This window comes from Dioscorea cayenensis, chromosome 4, assembly GCF_009730915.1.
Source record: "Dioscorea cayenensis subsp. rotundata cultivar TDr96_F1 chromosome 4, TDr96_F1_v2_PseudoChromosome.rev07_lg8_w22 25.fasta, whole genome shotgun sequence".
In the NCBI taxonomy this organism is placed as follows: domain Eukaryota; kingdom Viridiplantae; phylum Streptophyta; class Magnoliopsida; order Dioscoreales; family Dioscoreaceae; genus Dioscorea; species Dioscorea cayenensis.
In genome coordinates, this window is record NC_052474.1 from 5,868,807 (window position 1) to 5,889,384 (window position 20,578).

The 20,578-nt window shown below is 34.6% G+C and overlaps 2 protein-coding genes and 1 pseudogene across 3 annotated transcripts; 2 read left to right on the plus strand and 1 right to left on the minus strand.

The window, feature by feature from the left end:
* The first annotated feature begins 7,054 nt into the window (after positions 1-7,054).
* LOC120258599 (1-aminocyclopropane-1-carboxylate synthase 7-like) lies at positions 7,055-8,607 on the plus strand. Its single transcript, XM_039266059.1, is given in 4 exon segments — positions 7,055-7,240; positions 7,330-7,527; positions 7,529-7,614; positions 7,707-8,607. Coding segments are annotated over 4 exon segments (1,371 nt in total).
* A 2,192-nt stretch (positions 8,608-10,799) lies between these two features.
* On the minus strand, positions 10,800-13,256 carry LOC120257856. Of its 2 annotated transcripts, none has more exons than XM_039265139.1 (3): positions 13,177-13,256; positions 12,689-12,877; positions 10,800-11,263 (listed from the first exon to the last, which is right to left on the minus strand). In XM_039265139.1, exons 2-3 carry the CDS (start codon positions 12,868-12,870, stop codon positions 11,077-11,079), a joined length of 369 nt encoding a protein of 122 aa, XP_039121073.1. In that variant the 5' UTR covers positions 12,871-12,877; positions 13,177-13,256; the 3' UTR covers positions 10,800-11,076. The 2 variants fall into 2 exon arrangements, with proteins under 2 accessions (XP_039121073.1, XP_039121074.1); XM_039265140.1 differs by having other exon boundaries at positions 12,689-12,870; positions 13,177-13,247.
* Positions 13,257-14,182: 926 nt separating this feature from the next.
* LOC120258600 overlaps positions 14,183-20,578 on the plus strand; it is a 9,057-nt pseudogene continuing 2,661 nt past the window's right edge.

Genomic DNA, 20,578 nt, shown 5'->3' on the forward strand with positions numbered 1-20,578 from the left:
GGACAGTTACGCATGGTTAATACCTAGATATGAAATGTGGGAAAGTGGCTGGTTGAGCTTCATAATTGTACACATATGCGCTTAGAAACAAAGTCGCAGACCAGAGAGGAAGAAGATCTCGATTTGATATGATTAGGTCATCGGGGCCGTAGAGATTAGAATAGATGGAAAGACAAATATTAATACGGGTACTTTTATGGAAGCAAGAGTAATAAGGATAAGATCATATGCATACATAAGGTGATTAAAATTATAATTTAAGTATGGATTGAAACCGAATAAGATTTTGGTAAGATTGCCATTGTAAAGCAATAAGGATCTGGAAACTAAGATGAGATTATAAGGACAAAGGGGTCTCCTCGACGACACCTCTCTGGGAGGGAACTAGGGTGACTGGCCCGTTGATGAGAAGGAAAAGGAGCAGATTTAAGGCAAGTTTCGAGATTTAGGGAGATCCAAAGTGAGTAACTCATGAGAGAGATCGTAAGAATTGAACCCGGCTATGTGTCGTAGTTAATATCGAGTTTGATTGTCATCCGTGGGCATTTGGAATCGTTTTCAGTATTGGATTCTTTGAATGTATTAATAAGTAAAAGGGACTGACAGGAACAAAATGACTTGTTTCATCAATCAATTTGGGAGAACAAGTTCAAATGATTAGAGAATTTTAGAAACAATTTTGTAATTCATAGCAGCAGATCGATCAAAGTCAAGAACTATCTTGATTGAATGAGAGAGTAATAAAGGTTTTACCACCCCAAGAATTTGGAAGGAAAGGAATGATCGAAAATAGCTTAACAACGTAGTAGTGCTAGAGGCAGATCCCAATATACGCCAAAACAGTTTGTTGGTAACCAACATTAAACCACCGCCGGACCACCGGGGAAGACGTGTTAGTGAGATATATCCTCCTTAGTGACTTCACATGGGTTAGAGATATTGCATCCGAATCGAAGAAAGGGCGGGTGGTCGACGGGAGGACTCAATATTGTTTGTCGATAGAAGAGTTCTCGGTCCAAAGATCAAGAAAAGAGAGGAAGGCTTGTCGACAATCTACTTCCCAGATCACCCAAATGTGTTACCTCCTTGAACATCAATCACGGTGAAATATTATTATTGAAATGAACACCTAACGCAACCAAGAAGCAAAGGCACATGATAAAATTAGTGTTTATCACCGTTTTTGTCCAATTAAGATGAGCAATAATCGGGCCCATTTAATAATATTACATTGCCGTTGAAGGTCGCGAAGCTAGCAAGTGCCTCTATTCTAAGAGGAGAGATTGAGAAGCCGTGAAAAGTCGTAGTTTTTATATCAATTTCGCCCAAATCAATGATGGCACTTTCCATATTCCCCAACACCAAGAGTGTAATATTAGAGCAAAATCGATAATAAGTGCGAAAACATGCATAGGGTTCTCGTGGGAGAGCACCCAAGCTTACATATACAGCCGAGTGGCAAACCCAAAAGTTAAACCACAACTATTGTCAAAGCGAAAACCCTTTTGTGATGATGCGAGAGAGAGTAGAGAAGAAAGTTATGGAATGACTGAAAAAGATCGACATGCGGCGAATATACAGGTTTTGTTATTAATCCAATCGTTAACAAGGTATCGATCCACCGCCCGATGAGCTAGGCCGATCGATTATTGGCATCAGGCAAACGAAGAACTAAAGTTTAACCATCAAGTTATTATCACCTTCAATGAAATCAGGGAAAACCTAGCTTTATCATAATAAGTGAAAGAACCCCTTTGTGCTCAGACCGGAGAATGGAATTGAAACCCCGTGACGTAGCTGAATATCAGGGAAGTGAGTTTAGAAAGCTCACAAAGCAGCATTGTTAATGAAAAAAGAAGAAGAGAGTTATAAACAAGAGTCCATGGACGAGAAGTTTTTTTGTTAGAAATGTAAGGAGATAATAATATGAAAGAGCGTGTTTGGACACGCGAATAGTGACCAAACATTTTTGTGCCAAAAGAACGACGATACCTCAGAAACCATCGACAATGACAAATGCCCAAATTCCCATAACCCTGGGATCTTCCTAGTAAATGAAGGAGTTCGTCGGATAGCTCTGCCCCGACAAGGCAGATCACTATAGGTTTGTGACAGCTCAAAAGACGAAGAACAAGGAACAGGTAGAGATTCCCCATCGTTTGTAGCAAATCACTTTAGTTAAATTCATGATGAAACAACGAACAAAAGTACTAAGGACGAGAGAGGGTCTCGATAAGGAAACCTACTCGCTAGAATAGGGGAGAGAGGAAAGATTAGAGAAGTGGTCCTCGTTTTCACTCTCCTTTCTTCGGAGATGTCCAAGATGTGAGCCTTTTTGGACCAGGGCCTCTATTTAACTGGCTCATAATATTAGACAAGGGTCATGGAATCGCCGCAGACCCCCATCGATCATCATCGTGTCCTCATCGATGGACATGTCATCATTCAGTCAAGAAACCCTATCTTAGTCGCCATCTTCCCTCCATATATCATCATCGGCAGCAGAGAAGACCAATGAAGTACGGAATGAGGACCGGGGTTTGTTTGAAGGTAAAAGAGTGATGATGGAGCACGGGCGAAACAGAGAACGTGACGCGAGGATTTCAATGGTGGAACAAAGGCTTTTCCTTGTCGCTGGGGATTTGGACAACGCTGTTTTAGACCGATGAGAGATGGGCAAGAGACGCGAGGAAACAGGAACCATCTAGGAAGTGCAGTTGAGCCGTCTCCTGGACGAGAAAGTTTCGTCGGCTAAAGCGGCGAAGTGACCGGGTCGCAGGGTACGTGGTCGCATGCGAAAGGGCTGCTGCTCGTAGTAGTGGCATTGGGAAGGGAGTAAGCCCACCGCCAGCCAACCCTTACCGCTATGCGTAAGTTATGAGGTGGTTCATCGGACCAAGTATCGTATTCGAATCCCGCGCTGGTTGCACGCCACACCACACACACACACACTGCTGAGCCGGCCAAGGCCACGATACAAGGCAAATGGGGCCATAATTAGAGTCAAACCGTAGCTTAGGAAGCTTTTCCATTGATCCGACGGGGAAAGCCGACGAAGTCGCTATATCATTTATGTGTTATGATCCTCGTTAGGAGAGAGTTCTGCAACCAAAGTTCATAATTTTGCCGCATAGGTGAAATGAGGGGTTTTACCGGCACCAGCCAATTATTGATCGAGAACATGAGTTTCTTCCATGACCAATCATACGTGTAGCGTAACGTAGGGAGACGTTTCAACGGCCCACACGGCACGCCAGGTCATCGCCGATCTCAAAACCTTCAAGAGACACGTTTGGATAGTTTCAACCTCCATGTAAACGGCATGCCTTAGATCCGCTAAGGAGCTAGTGAACTCGCCCACCTGAGGAGAAAGTACCGAATCGACCGGTATTGTGGTGTCTCCATCCCAATTCAAATCAAAGAAGCGGCGAAATTGAACCAAATATCGCGCAAAGGTCGAAGCCACAAAAGTGTTTGTTCTGGTGCTTCCATGTTAGCGTGATGCTCTATTAACCCACCGTCCATCGAGAGGAGTCGCACGCTTTTGGCGTCGAGAGAAGCAATGGATGAGGATAAACCCATCGGGGAGATCCGAAAGCAAACACTTCACCAAATGCACTCCATTTGTCGAAGAAATGGATTTAACTTGTTGAAAGGAGGGGAAGTTTACCAAATAGCTTTCCATGGCAGCATGTTGGAAATTCACACGGCTCTGGCCACATTAGTATCAAGATCAATTGACCTAAACGAGGTAGTCTCCTTAATTTTGGTGAGAATTTAAGCATTGTAGAGAAACTATCGCAGGATCAAGTAGTGGATGAGGCCGTGCTGGAAAGCCCGTGTTTTTTTGCATCGGTGCAGAGGAGGAAAGGGGTTGAGGTCCCGCTGCTACAGCAAGGGGAATGATGTAATCGTAATGACGCAGGTCAAAAGCAAAAAGCCCTGCAAGCGCCAGAGAGAATTGCGCCCAGGCAAAAGTTCCAAAAATGATCGTTAGGAAAGGCAATGAACCAGTAGAAAATTGCCGGATTTATTTCAACACAAACAAATTTCTACGAGGAATGAAATTGTTACCCTAATATTTTTGTTATCGGGAGGGAAGACTTTATCAGCTCCACTCAAAGTTATTATATATATATATATATAATTATATAAGGATCAGTTTGATGATCAGGAGCATGAGATCATGTATTCTGAATCAGTTCACGCTTCACAATCACTGATTTCGCTTTCTATTTTAGCTGGTGCTTTGGAGGACATATACTTAGTTTTCCAAGGGACATTGATGTAGGAAATGGCAAGGAAGGCCATTACTGTATATATTTCTATATCATCATCATTAGTATTTTGCATGCATGTCCTAAATCAAGCTAGCTAGTCTTTTATCACTTTATGTATATATATATATATTCTTAATCTTACTTTTCTTTTAATGTTTTTAGTATAGCTGTGAAGCATCCATGTTTCTTCAGTTGACTATGTATGAATATACTTTAAGGGTCCGTTTAATATGCAAAATTTTGAGGTACAGCACAGCACAACTTCTCTTGTTCCTTGTTTGGTTTGTTAAAAAGTTGAGAGTACAGTACAAGAGGATGTCAGAGTACAGCACAAGTATTTAAAATTTTTGTACCACCAAAACCTCGGTACAAAAGTTTTATCGTGGTACAACACAACTAAAGACTAAATTACCCTTAATAAAAAATAAAAAATACAATCATATATATCACATCCCACGACGCTCATCAAATCCCACGACGCTAATCAATTTTCATAATATATATTTTTTTAAATGTAAGATCGATATCTTAAAATTAAAATTTTAAATCATAAAAATTAACATAAAATTTTTTAATATTTCTATCCAAAAATTAAAAATTTAAATTGTATAAAAAATAAATATAAATCTCTTTATATCTTATATTCTTGAATCATAGATATATGATTTTCATAAACATATCAAATATATTAGTAATCTCATATAAAAAATAATATTATTTAATGGATTGATATATTAACCGAATTTATCATGTATTTTTTTAATAAAAAATTAATTTTGTATATACTTTGAAATTTTTTTAAATAATATAATTATAATTTACTAAATTGATTAATTATAAAAAAATTAATTAAAATATTGAAAATGATAGCTTGTTATGAAGTTGTTTATTGTAAAACAAACGTAAGATAATATAAAGGGTATTATAAGTAATTTTATAATATTTTTGTCAAGTACTCGAGAAGTTATCCATAAAATATCAAATATAGTACAAGATAAATAGTTGTGCTGTACCATAACTACTTGTTCTGTTTTGTACTGCTTATGCTGTACTTAACTACGTATCAAACGCACCCTAAATATATATATGGTTCACTTTTAACGAGAATCATGATATACTGTTTCTACGATTTTGTTTCTACTCCATGGTTTAGAAGTTGTATATATATATATATATATATATATATATATCTTCACCTACTTTCCTAGGAAAGATAAGAGAATCAATTTAAGGTGCTCTTGGTGCTCTGACTTCCTATTTTGTTTGGTTAATATAAATATATTAATATTAATATAATTAGGAATGTTAGATATAGTGCATGGTGAAATTAAATTTTTACTTGTATATGTAACTGTTTTACTGAATGTCATGCTATCTTATCTTAATTTGAGACAAAGATATATCATGGGTAAGAAACAAAGAAAGAGAAATTCACATGAGGTACGTAGTGAGTAATTTATATGTTTTTTTAATCTTCTAAATGATTTTATAATTTATAACACCATCTTTCACTAATATTATTTTATTTTTCAGGGAGAGTTAAACTCGAAAAAGGATAACTTTTTTACTCATAATATTCACCTTTAATATATGTACATATGTATATATATGCCATACAATATAATGCCTTTATATAAGGAGAATTGAGAAGTGATATAAACCTTATTTAATAGCAAATATTGATTAAGAATAAGTTTATAATTTTACCATGTTTTGCTAACATATTAGATTGTTTTGGTAACAAGAAAGAAAACACACAAGAGAATAAATAAAATTATTTTAACTATTATTACATAAGTTAATTGGATTTTGATTTCAGGAATAAAATAGCAATAAAATCCTTTGTCAATAATGATGTTTGACCCTAAAAAAGTTTATAACACTACATTCAACAAGTTTATTAATTGTTATAATAAAGAAAGAATAAATAAACTTATTCATTAACCTAATTAATTACTAACCCAAGTGATTCACCAAATTTTCAACTATGTGTTCACTATTACACACTAAAACAATGAATAAATAAATATTTTCTTTAAGCTCTTGAGAAAATTCATGTTTTGTATGAGAGAAAAATGCAATAAAACCTTTTTTTAAATTAAAATACATAAATTATAGACAAAAAAAAAAAAGATAACCAAACAAAAACATGAAGATTTCAAAGAATAAAATCATTAATCTTTATACATTAAGTTAAATAATGGTGATCGATATCTTATATTAAGTGAAATTACAGTATTATATATGGTAAATATTATTATTTGAGATTGACACTACAAGAAAATTTATTTTTTACAATGACTAGCTATTTGTAAATAAAACCATAGAAACTATAAGATTTTTTTTTTTTAATCAAGCATAAATAAGTTTATATTTAAAAAAAATCACACACAAATATAAAACAATAATTTAAGATAGTGAAGACCAAGTCCCACAAGGACTCTCCCAAATTAAGTTTGATACAAATGAGGTTTTTTAAGAGGAAGCTTCCAATGAAAGTGCTGAAGTAGAGAGAGAGAAAGGATATCACAGCTGTTCCAATGACCACACACAATATTTCAAACATTTGTATTCTTTTGATCTTCTAACTATTCAGAACTATATAATCATCAAATATTTTATATCACTCTCATGCAATCACACTTGAATGACATCACTTCTTCTTCTTATTCCTCTATATATACTCATTGCCTTCTTTCCATTTCCTCTCACTCAAAAACAAGTTCTAATATCACTACTAGTACAGTGTTATTAATACTATTAATTATATATCCATGGCCATTGGTGCAATGTCTTCTTCTTCTCCTTCTTCTTCTCCTCCATTGTCAAAGCTTGCAACATCCAAAGCTCATGGAGAAGACTCTCCATACTTTGCTGGTTGGAAAGCTTATGAAGAGAATCCTTATCATCCTTTGAACAACCCTTCAGGTGTCATTCAAATGGGATTAGCTGAAAACCAAGTAAGTATTAATTAGTTATCTCATTAATGATTTCATTTATTTGATCAAGTCATTGATCATTTGTTTTTGGCTACTATGTACATATATAGGTTTCATTTGATCTTTTGGAGGAGTACTTGGAAAAAGAACAAGAACAAGTGTTCAAGTGTGGATCAAACTTCAGAGAAACAGCTTTGTTTCAAGATTATCATGGTCTTAAAGATTTCAAGAAAGCATTGGCAAGTTTCATGGGAGAAATAAGAGGAGGAAGAGCTAAATTCGACGAAAATCGCTTAGTTCTCACCGCCGGGTGCCACCGCCGCTAATGAGCTTCTCACTTTCATTCTCGCCGACCCCGGCGATTGTTTGCTCGTTCCCACTCCTTATTATCCAGGGTAAGAAAAATTTGTACACGCATATATATACATTCAAACAATTTAAAATGATCATTAGTGGAAGGATTCTAACTAATAAAAAAAATTTACAGTTTTGATAGAGACTTGAGGTGGAGAACAAGAGTGAACATAATTCCGATTCATTGCGATAGCTCGAATGATTTCCAAGTGACAAGAAAAGCTTTAGAAGATGCATACAAGGAAGCCGAAAAGAAGAGGAGTAAAGTTAAAGGAGTTCTATTAACGAATCCTTCAAATCCTTTAGGCAAAGTGATACCAAAAAAAATCCTTGAAGACATACTTGACTTTGTGACAAAGAAAAACATGCATTTAATCTCTGATGAGATCTACTCCGGCTCCGTATTCACCCCGAATGAGTTCGTATCGGTAGCTGAAATCATCGAAGAAAACGGATACAAAAACTCGGAAAGAGTGCACATTGTTTACAGTCTTTCAAAAGATCTAGGCTTGCCTGGATTCAGAGTTGGAGCTATATATTCATACAATCCAAATGTTGTTATAACTGCAACAAGGATGTCAAGTTTCAGCCTTGTTTCATCTCAAACTCAGAGAATGTTGGCTTCCATGCTATCAAACAAAGAGTTCACTGAAAAGTATATAAGAACAAATAGAGAAAGGCTAAGAAAGAGACATGAAAAGATAGTTGAAGGATTGAAAGAAGCTGAGATAGAGTGTTTGGAAGGGAATGCAGGGTTGTTTGTGTGGATGAACTTAAGGCCATTGCTTGAAGAGAGAACAAGAGAAGGAGAGTTGAAGATTTGGGAGACTATAGTGAATGAAGTGAGGCTTAATATATCACCAGGGAGTTCATGCCATTGCAGTGAGGTTGGATGGTTTAGGGTTTGTTTTGCTAACATGAGTGAGAAGACATTGGAGGTTGCATTGAAGAGGATGAAGGACTTTGTGGAGAAGAAGAAGATGAAGAACAAGAAGCAGCAGCAAAAGCAACTTTTTGGTTACTATTTTGGGTGACTTTGATGGGTGACTTCTTACTTATTTATTTCTTTTGTATTCTTTTGAGATGATTTTTGAAAGTAATTATTATAATTGGGTTTTTTTTTGCAATGTAACTTCACAATTGCGTGTATGCCCTTTGTAAAATTTGTATTTGTATTTGTATTTGCAATATATTAAAATGACCTTGTTCTTTGCTTAGATATTTTTGAAATATATATTTACAAGGTTTATGGCAAGAAAGACTAAAATATCTATTGTTCTTTTTTCTATAAAAAATAATTATGTAATTATATGAATTTTTTTTCATTTTCATTGTTTTCTTCATTTTTGTTTTCTGAAGTTAAAGAATGGGTGCATTAGCAGCATTACTGCTTATGCAAACATAAAGAATATAATTTCTATGTTTTAGAAGGGTATATATATACAATTATAATTAAGGAGATTTATAAGGACATATATGTAAAACAGATCCTTTGAGAATTATTATATATAGTAAAAGGGTTTTGGATAGCGATGGGCCTGAATCGCCTGATGGCTGAAGATGTTGATTAGTCATCACATAATTAATCAAATATATATATATATATATATATATATTTAAAAACCAATTTGAAGTTGATTAGTAATTAATAAAGTTCCAAAAATTATAAAAATGAGCATATTGTCAATTCTTTTGAGTTGTTTTTATCAATTACTTTGCTTTCTTTTAAAATACATAACTTATACTAATTTGTATTGCATTTACCATAATTTAACCAAAAAATATAACTTGAAATAAAAGGAAATGGTCAATATATAAAACATATAATTTATAAATGTATTCCATCTACCAAAATCCACATTGAAAATGTAACACCAGTTGCATGCACCTTCCCTTGAGTTTCACAATTTATTAAAAAAAAAAATGATGAAACAAAAAAAAAGGTGAATACAGGTTAAATTAAGAATTTATCATGGTACAAAAAACCACTAAGAATGAATTAGACTCATGAATTTAGTAATATTATTTTATAAAATAAATAAACCATAATTTTATTAAAAATAATAATAATAATAAAAAGCAAATAAAAACACATCGAATAAGTTAACCAAAATAACACAGCTCAAAGTTCATCAATAGTGAAATTAAAAATCGATAAAATAAACAAATATATATAAATAATTAGTGAATTTATGCGTCATAGGTGACGCTTGTCTTGCACAAAAGATGAATTTATTGCATGGAAATTACTGCAAATCTCTGCAACTTAAAATAATATCAATTAATGAGTTCACAACAAGTTTTCCAAAAGATGGGACCAAGAACTATAACTTTAAGGGTCCCATATTTGGAAACAGTGAAAGAGATCTTGTTTTTGTCCTTTTTCACTTGAGCTGGAGACCAAGATCTCACCAAATCATCATCAATAACAACATCATTCCATTCCAAAAATTATTGAAGATCATTGTATTAATTTTCATGGCATGGGTGGCGTTATTGCATTCACAAAAGCTCAAGTTCTGGAAAAACAAAAAGGTTTTTAGTAATAAAATTTATAAGTTTATAATTTGGAACTTTTACAACCCAATTCTAATTCATTTATTATTATTTTTACAAAAATGAATATCAGGTTCAGTACTAAAATGAAATAAAATAGCTTTTATCACAAGCTCTAATAAACCTCAGACACATGATTTTAAGCCCAGAGAGTAAATTACAAAATAGAATAAACTTTTGACTCTCAGACAAACAAAAAAAGAACCCTGCCAAAATGAAATGATATAATGGCACTGTATCATCCAAGGTGTTATAACAAAAAAGAAAAGAAAAACTCATCATCATCCAAGGACTGTTTGAACACAGATTATTTCTGATCAATTTCATATACAAAAACACTGAAGATGAACCAACAAAATCAGAGTCATTTGGATAAGTTTATACCACAAAAACCCCAAAAAATCCTTCAATCCCATTCAATCAAGGTGCAATAAAATAAAATAAAATGCAAAAACAGTCAGTTTAAAACAGAACTTCACCCTTTTGAGGACTAGGAAGATTTTAGTATATAGAAAAATTTAAAAAAAAAAAAACTTCAGATCATGAATCTAGGAGAATTCCTGTAGAGAAATATGAGGCACATGGGCATAAAATGTGAGTTAAAAAAGAAGATGGCGAACATCCAGCAAGATCCTCAAAGTTGTTTCAACCATGCATTACAACCACAAGATGCATAATGAAAAGATTGATAAAGTCAATCCATCAAGGTTTAGCAATTCCAAGGAGCAAGAATGCAAAATATAGCAAATTGAGCCAATTCATAGTATTGGAGTGCACTCGAAACAAACAAGGCCAGGAGATTATTGCAGCAATGATGCTTGTTTTACTGAAACACCAAACTTCAGAAATGGTGCTTGAAACAAAATTTGTCATGTGGAAAGAGACTGAGATCTCTTATCACCTCATTAAGGGAACTAAATGAACAAATTGGTGAAACTATAGCCTGATCAGACATAGTAGCCAGTGAAAGTGAACCCTCTTCCCACAATCTCACCAACACAGAACCATGCATACAACTCAATCCCAAACAAAGCGGCAATACCAGCATCCTCAACCTTCAGTTCATGCCTATTTCTCCAAATATTCTTCACACCATCCAACTCCTTCCAGAAAGATTCATACCGACCAGGAATGCTGTGAAAATAAAGCAGTTGAATCCCAGAGATTATGATACATGATAAAGAATAGAGGATCAAAAGGTATTCTCATTACTTGACAAAATATTGATAGTAATTGCATAGAAGTTAATAGTTTAATTGACTATAGTCTTTAATATATTTAGACTTATCGTGAAATTTTTTGGATATTTATCACATGGTAGAAAGCAATGAAACCAGCCCCACTATGGGCTAAACAGTCCAGCCACATTATTTTGTTGAGTTAATTGTCCAGATCATATGAATTATCAGCCAAAAGTATGCATATCAATCCAAAAATATACAATAAACTACTCTGGGGATTAATCTCACTTACACTGATGCTTGCTCAAGATGTCAAGCATCAGCCAAGACAAAGTTGACTAATGTAAAAAGACCATCAACCAAATGACAACCCAAGTTTTTTATTTTTGGGTAAATATTTCACTCACCATAGACAAAATGGAGAAACCTAGCCACTTCACCTTTTAAGTCACAGAGCAAAATTTTTTTTAAACAATTTAATGATCTTTGCGGAAATTTAGAAACCACGTATCAACCTCTTCTGTCAAGCATTCCACCAAATTGTTAACCCCTAAAACATCATTTTATGCAACTTCTAAAAAATGTTTAGCACTGATCAATGATAGGTCATCCATGATCTGTACCATGAACAATTGGGTAGGTCCTTAGCTGCATGGCTAGTTTGGTCAACACATCCCTAATCATATCATAGTCATCCAAGAAGAGATGGATAAAATCCTTGATACTGAACACTTGAATAAACCCCCATCCAACCTTATCCAGTGGTAAGGATAGCCCTATTTCAATTTTCAAGGTGAAACGAGCTTAGTTTTAAGCCATAGCCCAAGAACTGAAAATAGATTTTCCTACACGATATCAGGCAAGTATGACCCACCAATTGAAGGGCATACAGGAAATCAAATCAAACAGTTGCAATTGAGTCATGGTAAATTAAGTGCTGAAATCCAATTATGTGTACAATTCGACACACTCCAAGATAAAATTTGGGTTACTAATGGAAACATATATATGAGAACAGATGAAATATAGGTAAAATACATTTTGAAGACATGATTTATGATATCAAGTAGCATTGCAGGTAAATTCACCAAGGATAAAAGGAAACAACATGCTGAATTTCAGAGAAAACAAAATGTAAGTGTATATATATACTCCCAAATATCTGATCCAACAAACTTAACCACTAATTTCCTATTTTTATATGCTATGTACACCCCATTACTGATCCACTAATAAATATCAAGTCACCCTATCTCACACACATAATAATCTCACATTTCAGAACACTTCAAAGGCATCCCCATTTATTGCATTTACCATATATTCAACAAATGGTGATAATTCCACTAGTCATTCTCAAGAAAAACAGAAGGCTGACCTTGCAAGTCTGGTGTAGAAGAGCTGCTTTGAAAGCTCTTGGCATTTCTCAATAGTGGGCGGCTCCACAACGTATTGTTTGTTCTTCTCCATCAGCTGCTTATAGTACTCGCATCCATGCTTGGCCACAAACTGAGAAGCATGCTTGGCCTTCGACTGAAGTTGCACCAGTTTCGTTGCCATCTATACACTAAACCAAAATCCACATAACAAAAACAACAATATCTCACACCTTCCAAACAATTCAACAGGTTAAAAACATCAAACAAGACCGAATGGATGAATTCTCATAGATTTTCTCACAGATCCCAAAACCAAACCCTAGTTTCAAGCAAAAAAAATCCAAAAAACAGCGATAAAATATAAATCCAAGCCCTAGAAACCCTAGATTCAATCAAATAGTAACAAATTCAGCATGAAAAAGACGAATCAAATGATGTAATCGAGCGTGAATCGATTCAATGATGCTGAAAAACATGAGAATTATACCTTTTTCCCGAAGTTACTAATTTCGAAGGAAATTCGACGCGCGGCCGCTGCCGAGAGGGTTTGGGATTTTTGAGAACGCTGAGCAAAATAGCAAGTCATGGGTTTATATAGTTGCTTATTTATGGGTATTTTAGTAAATTTCTTATAACTATTTGCGTATACACCCCTGAATTTATTTTATGTCAATAGAATGCGGTTGAGTCTTGATAATTATTTGCCTTTTGTTTATTTTTTTTTTGACATATTTACCCTTCCAAAGAATAACATTTCAATATACAAAACCTTGTAAATAATTTTGATTTTATATAAGCAAAATATAAAAATTAAAGATTTATTTATTTATTTATTTATTTTTGCAAAACCCACGAATCTAACAAATAATGTCAGTTTTTCTTTTTCTTAAAAAAAATATAATCACAAATATAAATATTTAAAAATAAGTTCTTTGTTTATTTATAGACACGGACTTGATTAAGCTTGTTATCATAAATATATAGAAAAACTCTTATGAGGAATTTCGATCCATCACGATGAGCACGCTTGATCATCATGCACCTATATTTTTTTATCAGAGTGAAAATTCAAACTCATATCTCACCTAAACAAAAAGAAGATGGAGATGCCTTGCTGTTGGACCAAAAAGTCTTTGGGAAGTTCTTTGTTATTTATTTATTTTAATTAAAATCGAAATTGTTTTTCTTGAATAAATCCTATTAAAAAATACTTTTTTTTTAATATGGGAAAAAGATAATAATCACACAAATAAAAAATAAGAAGAAACTAAAGTTTTCTAGAAAGAAAAAAAATTAATGAAGCCTGAGTCACAAATCTAAAAAAACCAATATATATGGGTTTATTGCAAAAAAGAAGACAATCACAATCAATCACAAGACTTTAAAATTAAGTACAAAGAATGTGGGTTTTTAGCAAAAATGTAGTTGAGCAACAAATCAAAAAAAGGAAAAATGTGTGGGTTTTTCTGAAAAAAAAATCAAATCAGAGAAAGAGAGAGAGAGAGAGAGAGAGAGAGAGAGAGAGAGAGACCCTTGTTGGGGAGTCATAGGGCGGAACAAGAGAGCAAGAGAGGCCATCGGATTCTCTCCACCTCGTTCCATCATCTCCAATCCAATCTCCATCACGCCACTCCATCTCCCATCCTTCTCCCATGGCCGCAATCTCGACCTCCGCCGCACTGAACCCATCGCCAGATCCGGGCAGCTGATCCCTTCCCAGATCGTCCAGGCTCGAGCCCTCATTCGCCGCCGATTTCGCCGGAGTCCTCGTCGGGGGATGAACGGAATGGCAGCGGAGGATGACGGGCCTCCGGCCGGCGCGCCGCCGCCGCCGCTTGAGTGGAAGTTCGCCCAGGTCTTTGGCGAGAGGACTGCTGGGGAGGAAGTTCAGGAAGGTATGAAATCGAACTTGGAGTAGATCTACTTGATTCACAGGATTCATTGGCTTAGTTGTTTGGGTTTGGTACGTTAGGGTTTTGATACTCGAGTTGTATAATTCACCTGAGTTAGCTCATAGATTGATAGCTGTATATTTTGCTCTGTTCTTGTTAATCACTGGGGAAATACTTGAAATTTAGTTCAATTACTGAACTGCTTGGTGAAAGGAGGAAGCTTTATTGAAGTCTTAGTCTAAAATTGCCACTTTTGGATGAATGTCTATGTTGTCTGAACTTGAATGACTTTGCTATTGGTTGTTTCCATTTTTGGAGTTCTGTAAATTTTCTTATGGATATGTTTTGGAAATTGGCCATCTAAGTGTGTGTATCACTTCAGTTATGGCCACTCTGTTGCTTCTTTTGAGCTGCGTTTGAGCAATTCTTTGACTTGGAGCCCTTGCTAGATTCTTTTCTTCTTCTTGAAGCCTTTTCATCTCTATCTTATGGATCAGCCAAGTTTCAGATGACCATTTTACTCTGTTTCTCTGAATATATTTCTGCTTGAAATTTTGATTCTAATCAGACTTAAATATGTATTGGCAGCTAGCTATATATGTTTCTCCATGGGATGTGTTTGTTATTCCATGCAGAACTCTAGATTAGGTGGAAGCTAGAGGCTTCTTTCTTTCTGTTCAGTTCATGGTGATACTTGCTGGTGTATTCTTTCTTTTGGCCAGGCACTTTTCTTCTATCAATGAGAAAAACCAAGCAGTGTAGGTGTAGAAAAATTGTAAAACAATTTTCTAACAGGTAATAACAAACTGTCCTGCGAATATGAAAATGCAGACACACAAAGAAAGAAAAATAAAAATTCGTTAAGTAACTATATATCCAATCTGAGCATGGGTTCTCAGCATAAATTTTTTTCATTGTGTGGCATCATTCTGAGCATGTTGGATACTTTGATGGGGATGTGCATTTATACTCTTGCTTCAACTTGTCTTGCTTAGCCTTCTGGCTGATTATGCCTTGTAAGTTGCATTTTCTCTCCTTCTTGCATCATTTATGACCTGCTGCTGCCTTATGCAGTTGACATCATCTCGGCGATAGAATTTGATAAATCAGGGGACCATCTTGCAACTGGAGATAGAGGAGGACGTGTTGTTTTATTTGAAAGGACAGATGTTAAAGATGTATGTTCAACAAATTGCCAATTGTTGTACTATTGCATTCTCTTGCCGTTTCATTCTTCTGACATTTTGGTGTACTTTGTTTTTCTTTCTTTCTTTCTTTATCTGTAGCATGGTGGTCAAATGGACCTCGAGAAGGGTAGATCATCCTACCAGAAGGCATCCTGAGTTCCGATACAAAACTGAGTTTCAAAGCCATGAACCAGAGGTATTCTTCTTTCTTGTTGTTACTGAAATGCAGTCTCATTCTCCTCATGTTATTTTTTTTATTTTTATTTTTTTTTGTCAGTTTGATTACCTTAAAAGTTTGGAAATAGAAGAGAAGATCAACAAAATTCGATGGTGCCAAACTGCCAATGGGGCTTTGTTTCTTCTTTCAACTAATGACAAAACAATCAAACTCTGGAAGGTAATCTCCTTAGGGTTGTGCATGTATTCTTCTTTTGAGATAAGATCTTGTAATTTTCCTTCAATTTCATTGTGGATCAAAGATGTACTAGTGGAAGCATCATTCAATTTTGTAGATGTACTATTTTTTCTACCAATTTATTATCCTAATGTTAGTTGTATATTAGATATAATTTTAGAAATTGATGACCAACTCAAAAACGCATGCTGTTAACTCTCTGATCTTATTATTATTATTATTATTTTATATTTTTCTCAGTTTTCTTTCATATGATATTGCCTAGAAAAAAATCTTTTCTATGAAAGCTTTCTATAAAGTCATCTATTAACATGAACAGGTGCAAGAGAAGAAGGTGAAAAGAATTTCTGAGATGAATTTGGATACTGTACTAGCTACAGGAAATAGTAGTGCAGCAACTTTCAAGTAATCCTGGAGTACATCTCCCAAATGGTGGATGCGCAGAGAGCCAACACAATTATCCAAACAATGACTTCTCATTTCCCCCTGGGGGATACCCATTTCTACGTTTGCCTGTGGTATTAGCTTCTAGCCTACTCAAGTTTTACATGCATCATGCATCATGCTTATAAACATTATTCAATTTCCAAATCACATATGTATTCATGAAGAGCATGGATCTAAAATCACCTGGAGACTCATTTCAGCTTGGATTCTTCAAAGTGGGTAGAAAGTTGGGAACCTACGATACATATAAGAAGACATGTTCCAAAGCAACCAGATATCTAAAAGTTATTGTGTTGTGAGTTAAGAGATTCTCAAGAAACAATTCATTCGTTTACACCTGTGCCAAATAAATGCATATTGATTGACAAAGGATATAATATTTTAAAAGCCCAAAAGCTTCATTTCACTGGTTCCCAAGGCATAGTTTAGAATTAATGAGTCATTTATATATTAGATATAAGCCAGTTAAAATCCATTGTAATTTGCACTGCATAAATAAATTCTTCTTTTGTCTGTACGAGTGGTGTGCACGCGCACATCTATAAGTGGTTCTATGATCTATGATCTAACAGGCTTAAAGTGATTATTAGTCTGCTAAAATCTCAATGAGACTGTTTCTATTCACTAATGTACTGCATCTCACCAAATGGATTTATGTCAGTTCTACTGACCCGGAAAGCAATTGCCAGTGGTTAAGAAGTGTTTATAATGTGGCAACCTTTCTGCTTAGTTGGACATAAGTTTGATTAATTGCAGTTGTAAATCATTGATTGTGGATTCATATTTTTTTAGAATCTCCTGTTCATTTCTTGCTTTATCATGTTTTCCCCTTTTAGAGACCTCGCATATTTTCTCTTGTACTGATTTATTGTTGTGGCCTTATATTTGGTCAATATAACTGATATTCACCTGTATTTTGGTGCAGGTAGCTAGCTATGAGACGAGCCTTGTAGCTAGATGTCGTCGAATATATGCTCATGCTCATGATTACCACATCAATTCTATTTCAAATAACAGGTTCTTTCATAGCTTTGATTCAGTACAAATGCATCCCTTTGTATATAGCTATGTTATGATGGAATTTTCTTTGTGAATTCCTATGATTCTTCTAACCTTTGTCTTTGCTTCAGTGGTTTGGAAGTCTGTACTTATTTATCTAAAAACAAGAATTTAATCTTAAGGTTTTTCAGGTAGGGTCAACACTTACTGTGTAGTCTTACAATGATTTAGTTCTTCACCTATTGATTGTTGGAAAGAAATCTGTGTAATTTTCTTATTCTATTCTATTATTTTTGTCTCATTAAATGTCTTGTATTTTTGGGGTCATGTTAGGATTTGTTTGACATCTTCTTAATTTTCTTATTATTTATTGCTCAAGATATTGAATGCTTGTGTTGATCCCTAATTATGTTGTTCATTAGTGTGCATTCATATCTCATTCATTTTATTTTGGTTATTTATCTTTCTGTCACAATCTGTTTTTTGTATAAATATTCATCAATGAAAATCTTCTGATCATGTATATTTGTAACTTGGTTATTCTTAACAAATATTTTGACTGTTTGTGACAGATGCTGCTCTGTCTTTCCTCATTATTTGTTGATTATGTTTTTCTGCAGTGACGGTGAGACATTCATATCTGCCGATGATTTGCGAATTAATCTTTGGAATTTGGAAATTAGCAACCAGAGTTTTAACATCGTGGATGTGAAACCTACAAATATGGAGGATCTAACAGGTAGCTTATCAAGCTTCATCCCATCTATTCAGGGAGTACTTGTCTAAAGCCTAAAGTATTACCATCCATATTATTAACAAGGGGGTCCTGTTCTTTCCTCAAATATTGAAATTTTTGTCACTTTAAAGTAAAGTGTCATAATAATGCTTTCCTATACTAAATTACTAATGTGGTTGGTTGGATGCTCATGTCTGCATTTTGTTCATTTCATTATATTAAAGCTTTTTTGAAATTTCTGACTGCATGCATTAGTTTTCTGGGTTCTTTATAGTCATCTTATGTTATGCCTTGCACAAGACAATAGGAACATGAACTAGCATCAGCTGTTAGGTGATGTGATTTTAGATGTTGCATAATACTATAATCTAGTTTGCTGTTAATTGATTTGTCTGCTGCTCCTTTTTTTTATTCTTGCACCTTCACTTGCATGAAGTGCTATCATGAGCTTTTCTTTCTTCCTTCTATTAATTGTCTCTTGGTGGTTCTAAACCATGAGAAGCAATACTCAAGTAAATAAGTTTTCTCATACTTGCAGAGGTAATAACTTCTGCGGAGTTTCATCCAACTCATTGCAATACATTAGCATATAGTAGTTCAAAGGGAACCATCCGGCTCATTGATTTGCGGCAGTCTGCGCTATGTGATAATCATTCTATGTTGTAAGTGGCTTCTTAGCAATACTTTGTGGAAGTTCTGTGCTGCATTTTGGATTGGCATTTGTAGTATTAAATGCTGAGGGAAAGAATGCTTTAGATTTAGTCTCCATAAAAAATTCTTCCATTATAATTCTTGCATTCCTGTTTGTGCAATGATATATTTGTGCTACAGATTTGAAGGGCATGAAGCACCTGGTTCGAGATCTTTCTTCACAGAGATTATTGCTTCAATATCAGATATTAAGTTTGGGAAGGATGGAAGGCACATTCTGAGCCGTGATTATATGACTCTTAAGGTCATAGATACTTGTCTTTCACTCTTTCTATCAACTTGTTACCCTTATCTAGCAAGCATGCAAGCTTGTCTGGTATAACTGCAAAGCAAAAGCTAAAGTACATTTGATAAAAAATACTATAATTTTCTGGTGATCGGAGAAATATTAGTTGAATAGCATCTTGATTAACTAATCATATTTGAAAAGGACCTCTGGATTGCGATGGAAAATTTACACACAAGTATTTAGAGAAGCACATCCCTTCATGATTCAAATGATGTGCAACTTGTGTAATAGTAGAATTTTCTGATTTGATGTTATTCTTGTGTATTCTCTTGATTTGAGCTTTACCTTTGCAGATTGGATTTATCTTAACCAGTTTTAAAGTATATATTCTCTTTAATATTTCTTTAAAAAAATTCTCATCAAGACTATGAGAAAGATATGGGATGCCTCTACGGAAGAAGTTTGCATAGTGATAGCATATTTGTTGAAATACTGTGTTTGTTTTGAGAAGGGACATCAGGTCTCATGATAAATGGTGGTGTTTGGTTAACTAGTTAAGAGCAGCTAGACATATGTGCCCATTATAAGATCATTGTGCAGATGGATCATGCTCAAATTAATAATTTAACTTTGGTGTGCTGGAGTTGGTAAGTGAATCAACACATTTGATGAAAGCATAATGGTGCTATGGACATAGTTCAGCATGCGTCATCCAGAGCACAAGGGGCCCTTATTCAGTTCTTGAATAGTTATTTGAACCTTATACATTCACATTGAGTGTCTGGCAGTATAATGATTCCAAATCGACATTTTTCTTCCATTTAACTTGGCCCATAGAAAATTTGGCGGATTTATGTGATTTGTGCTTGGCAAATTGGTCTTGTTGACTCAGAAAAGTGTCTTATGAAAGAACATTATAAGATATGGCATGAGGAGAAAGTCATTTTAATAACTGTCATCACCAAATAATCAATATTTGTGAGACAAATATGGTGGTGTGACCATGTAAGTTATTTATGTGAATGTCTCCCATCTTGATGGAGTTCGAATCTGATATGTTTATGGTTATTTCTGTTATCTGTCTCTTGTATCTCCATTTAGTAATTTCTCCTCCCAAGAATGCATTTTCTTAGGGAGCTCTTCATTCTGGAAAAGATAATCAATGATTTTTATAATTTCAATATAATTTCCACTTCTGACTCTGCCACACTCTTTGTATCTCAGCTGTGGGACATAAATATGGATGCAGGTCCTGTTAGAGCTTTCAGGTCCA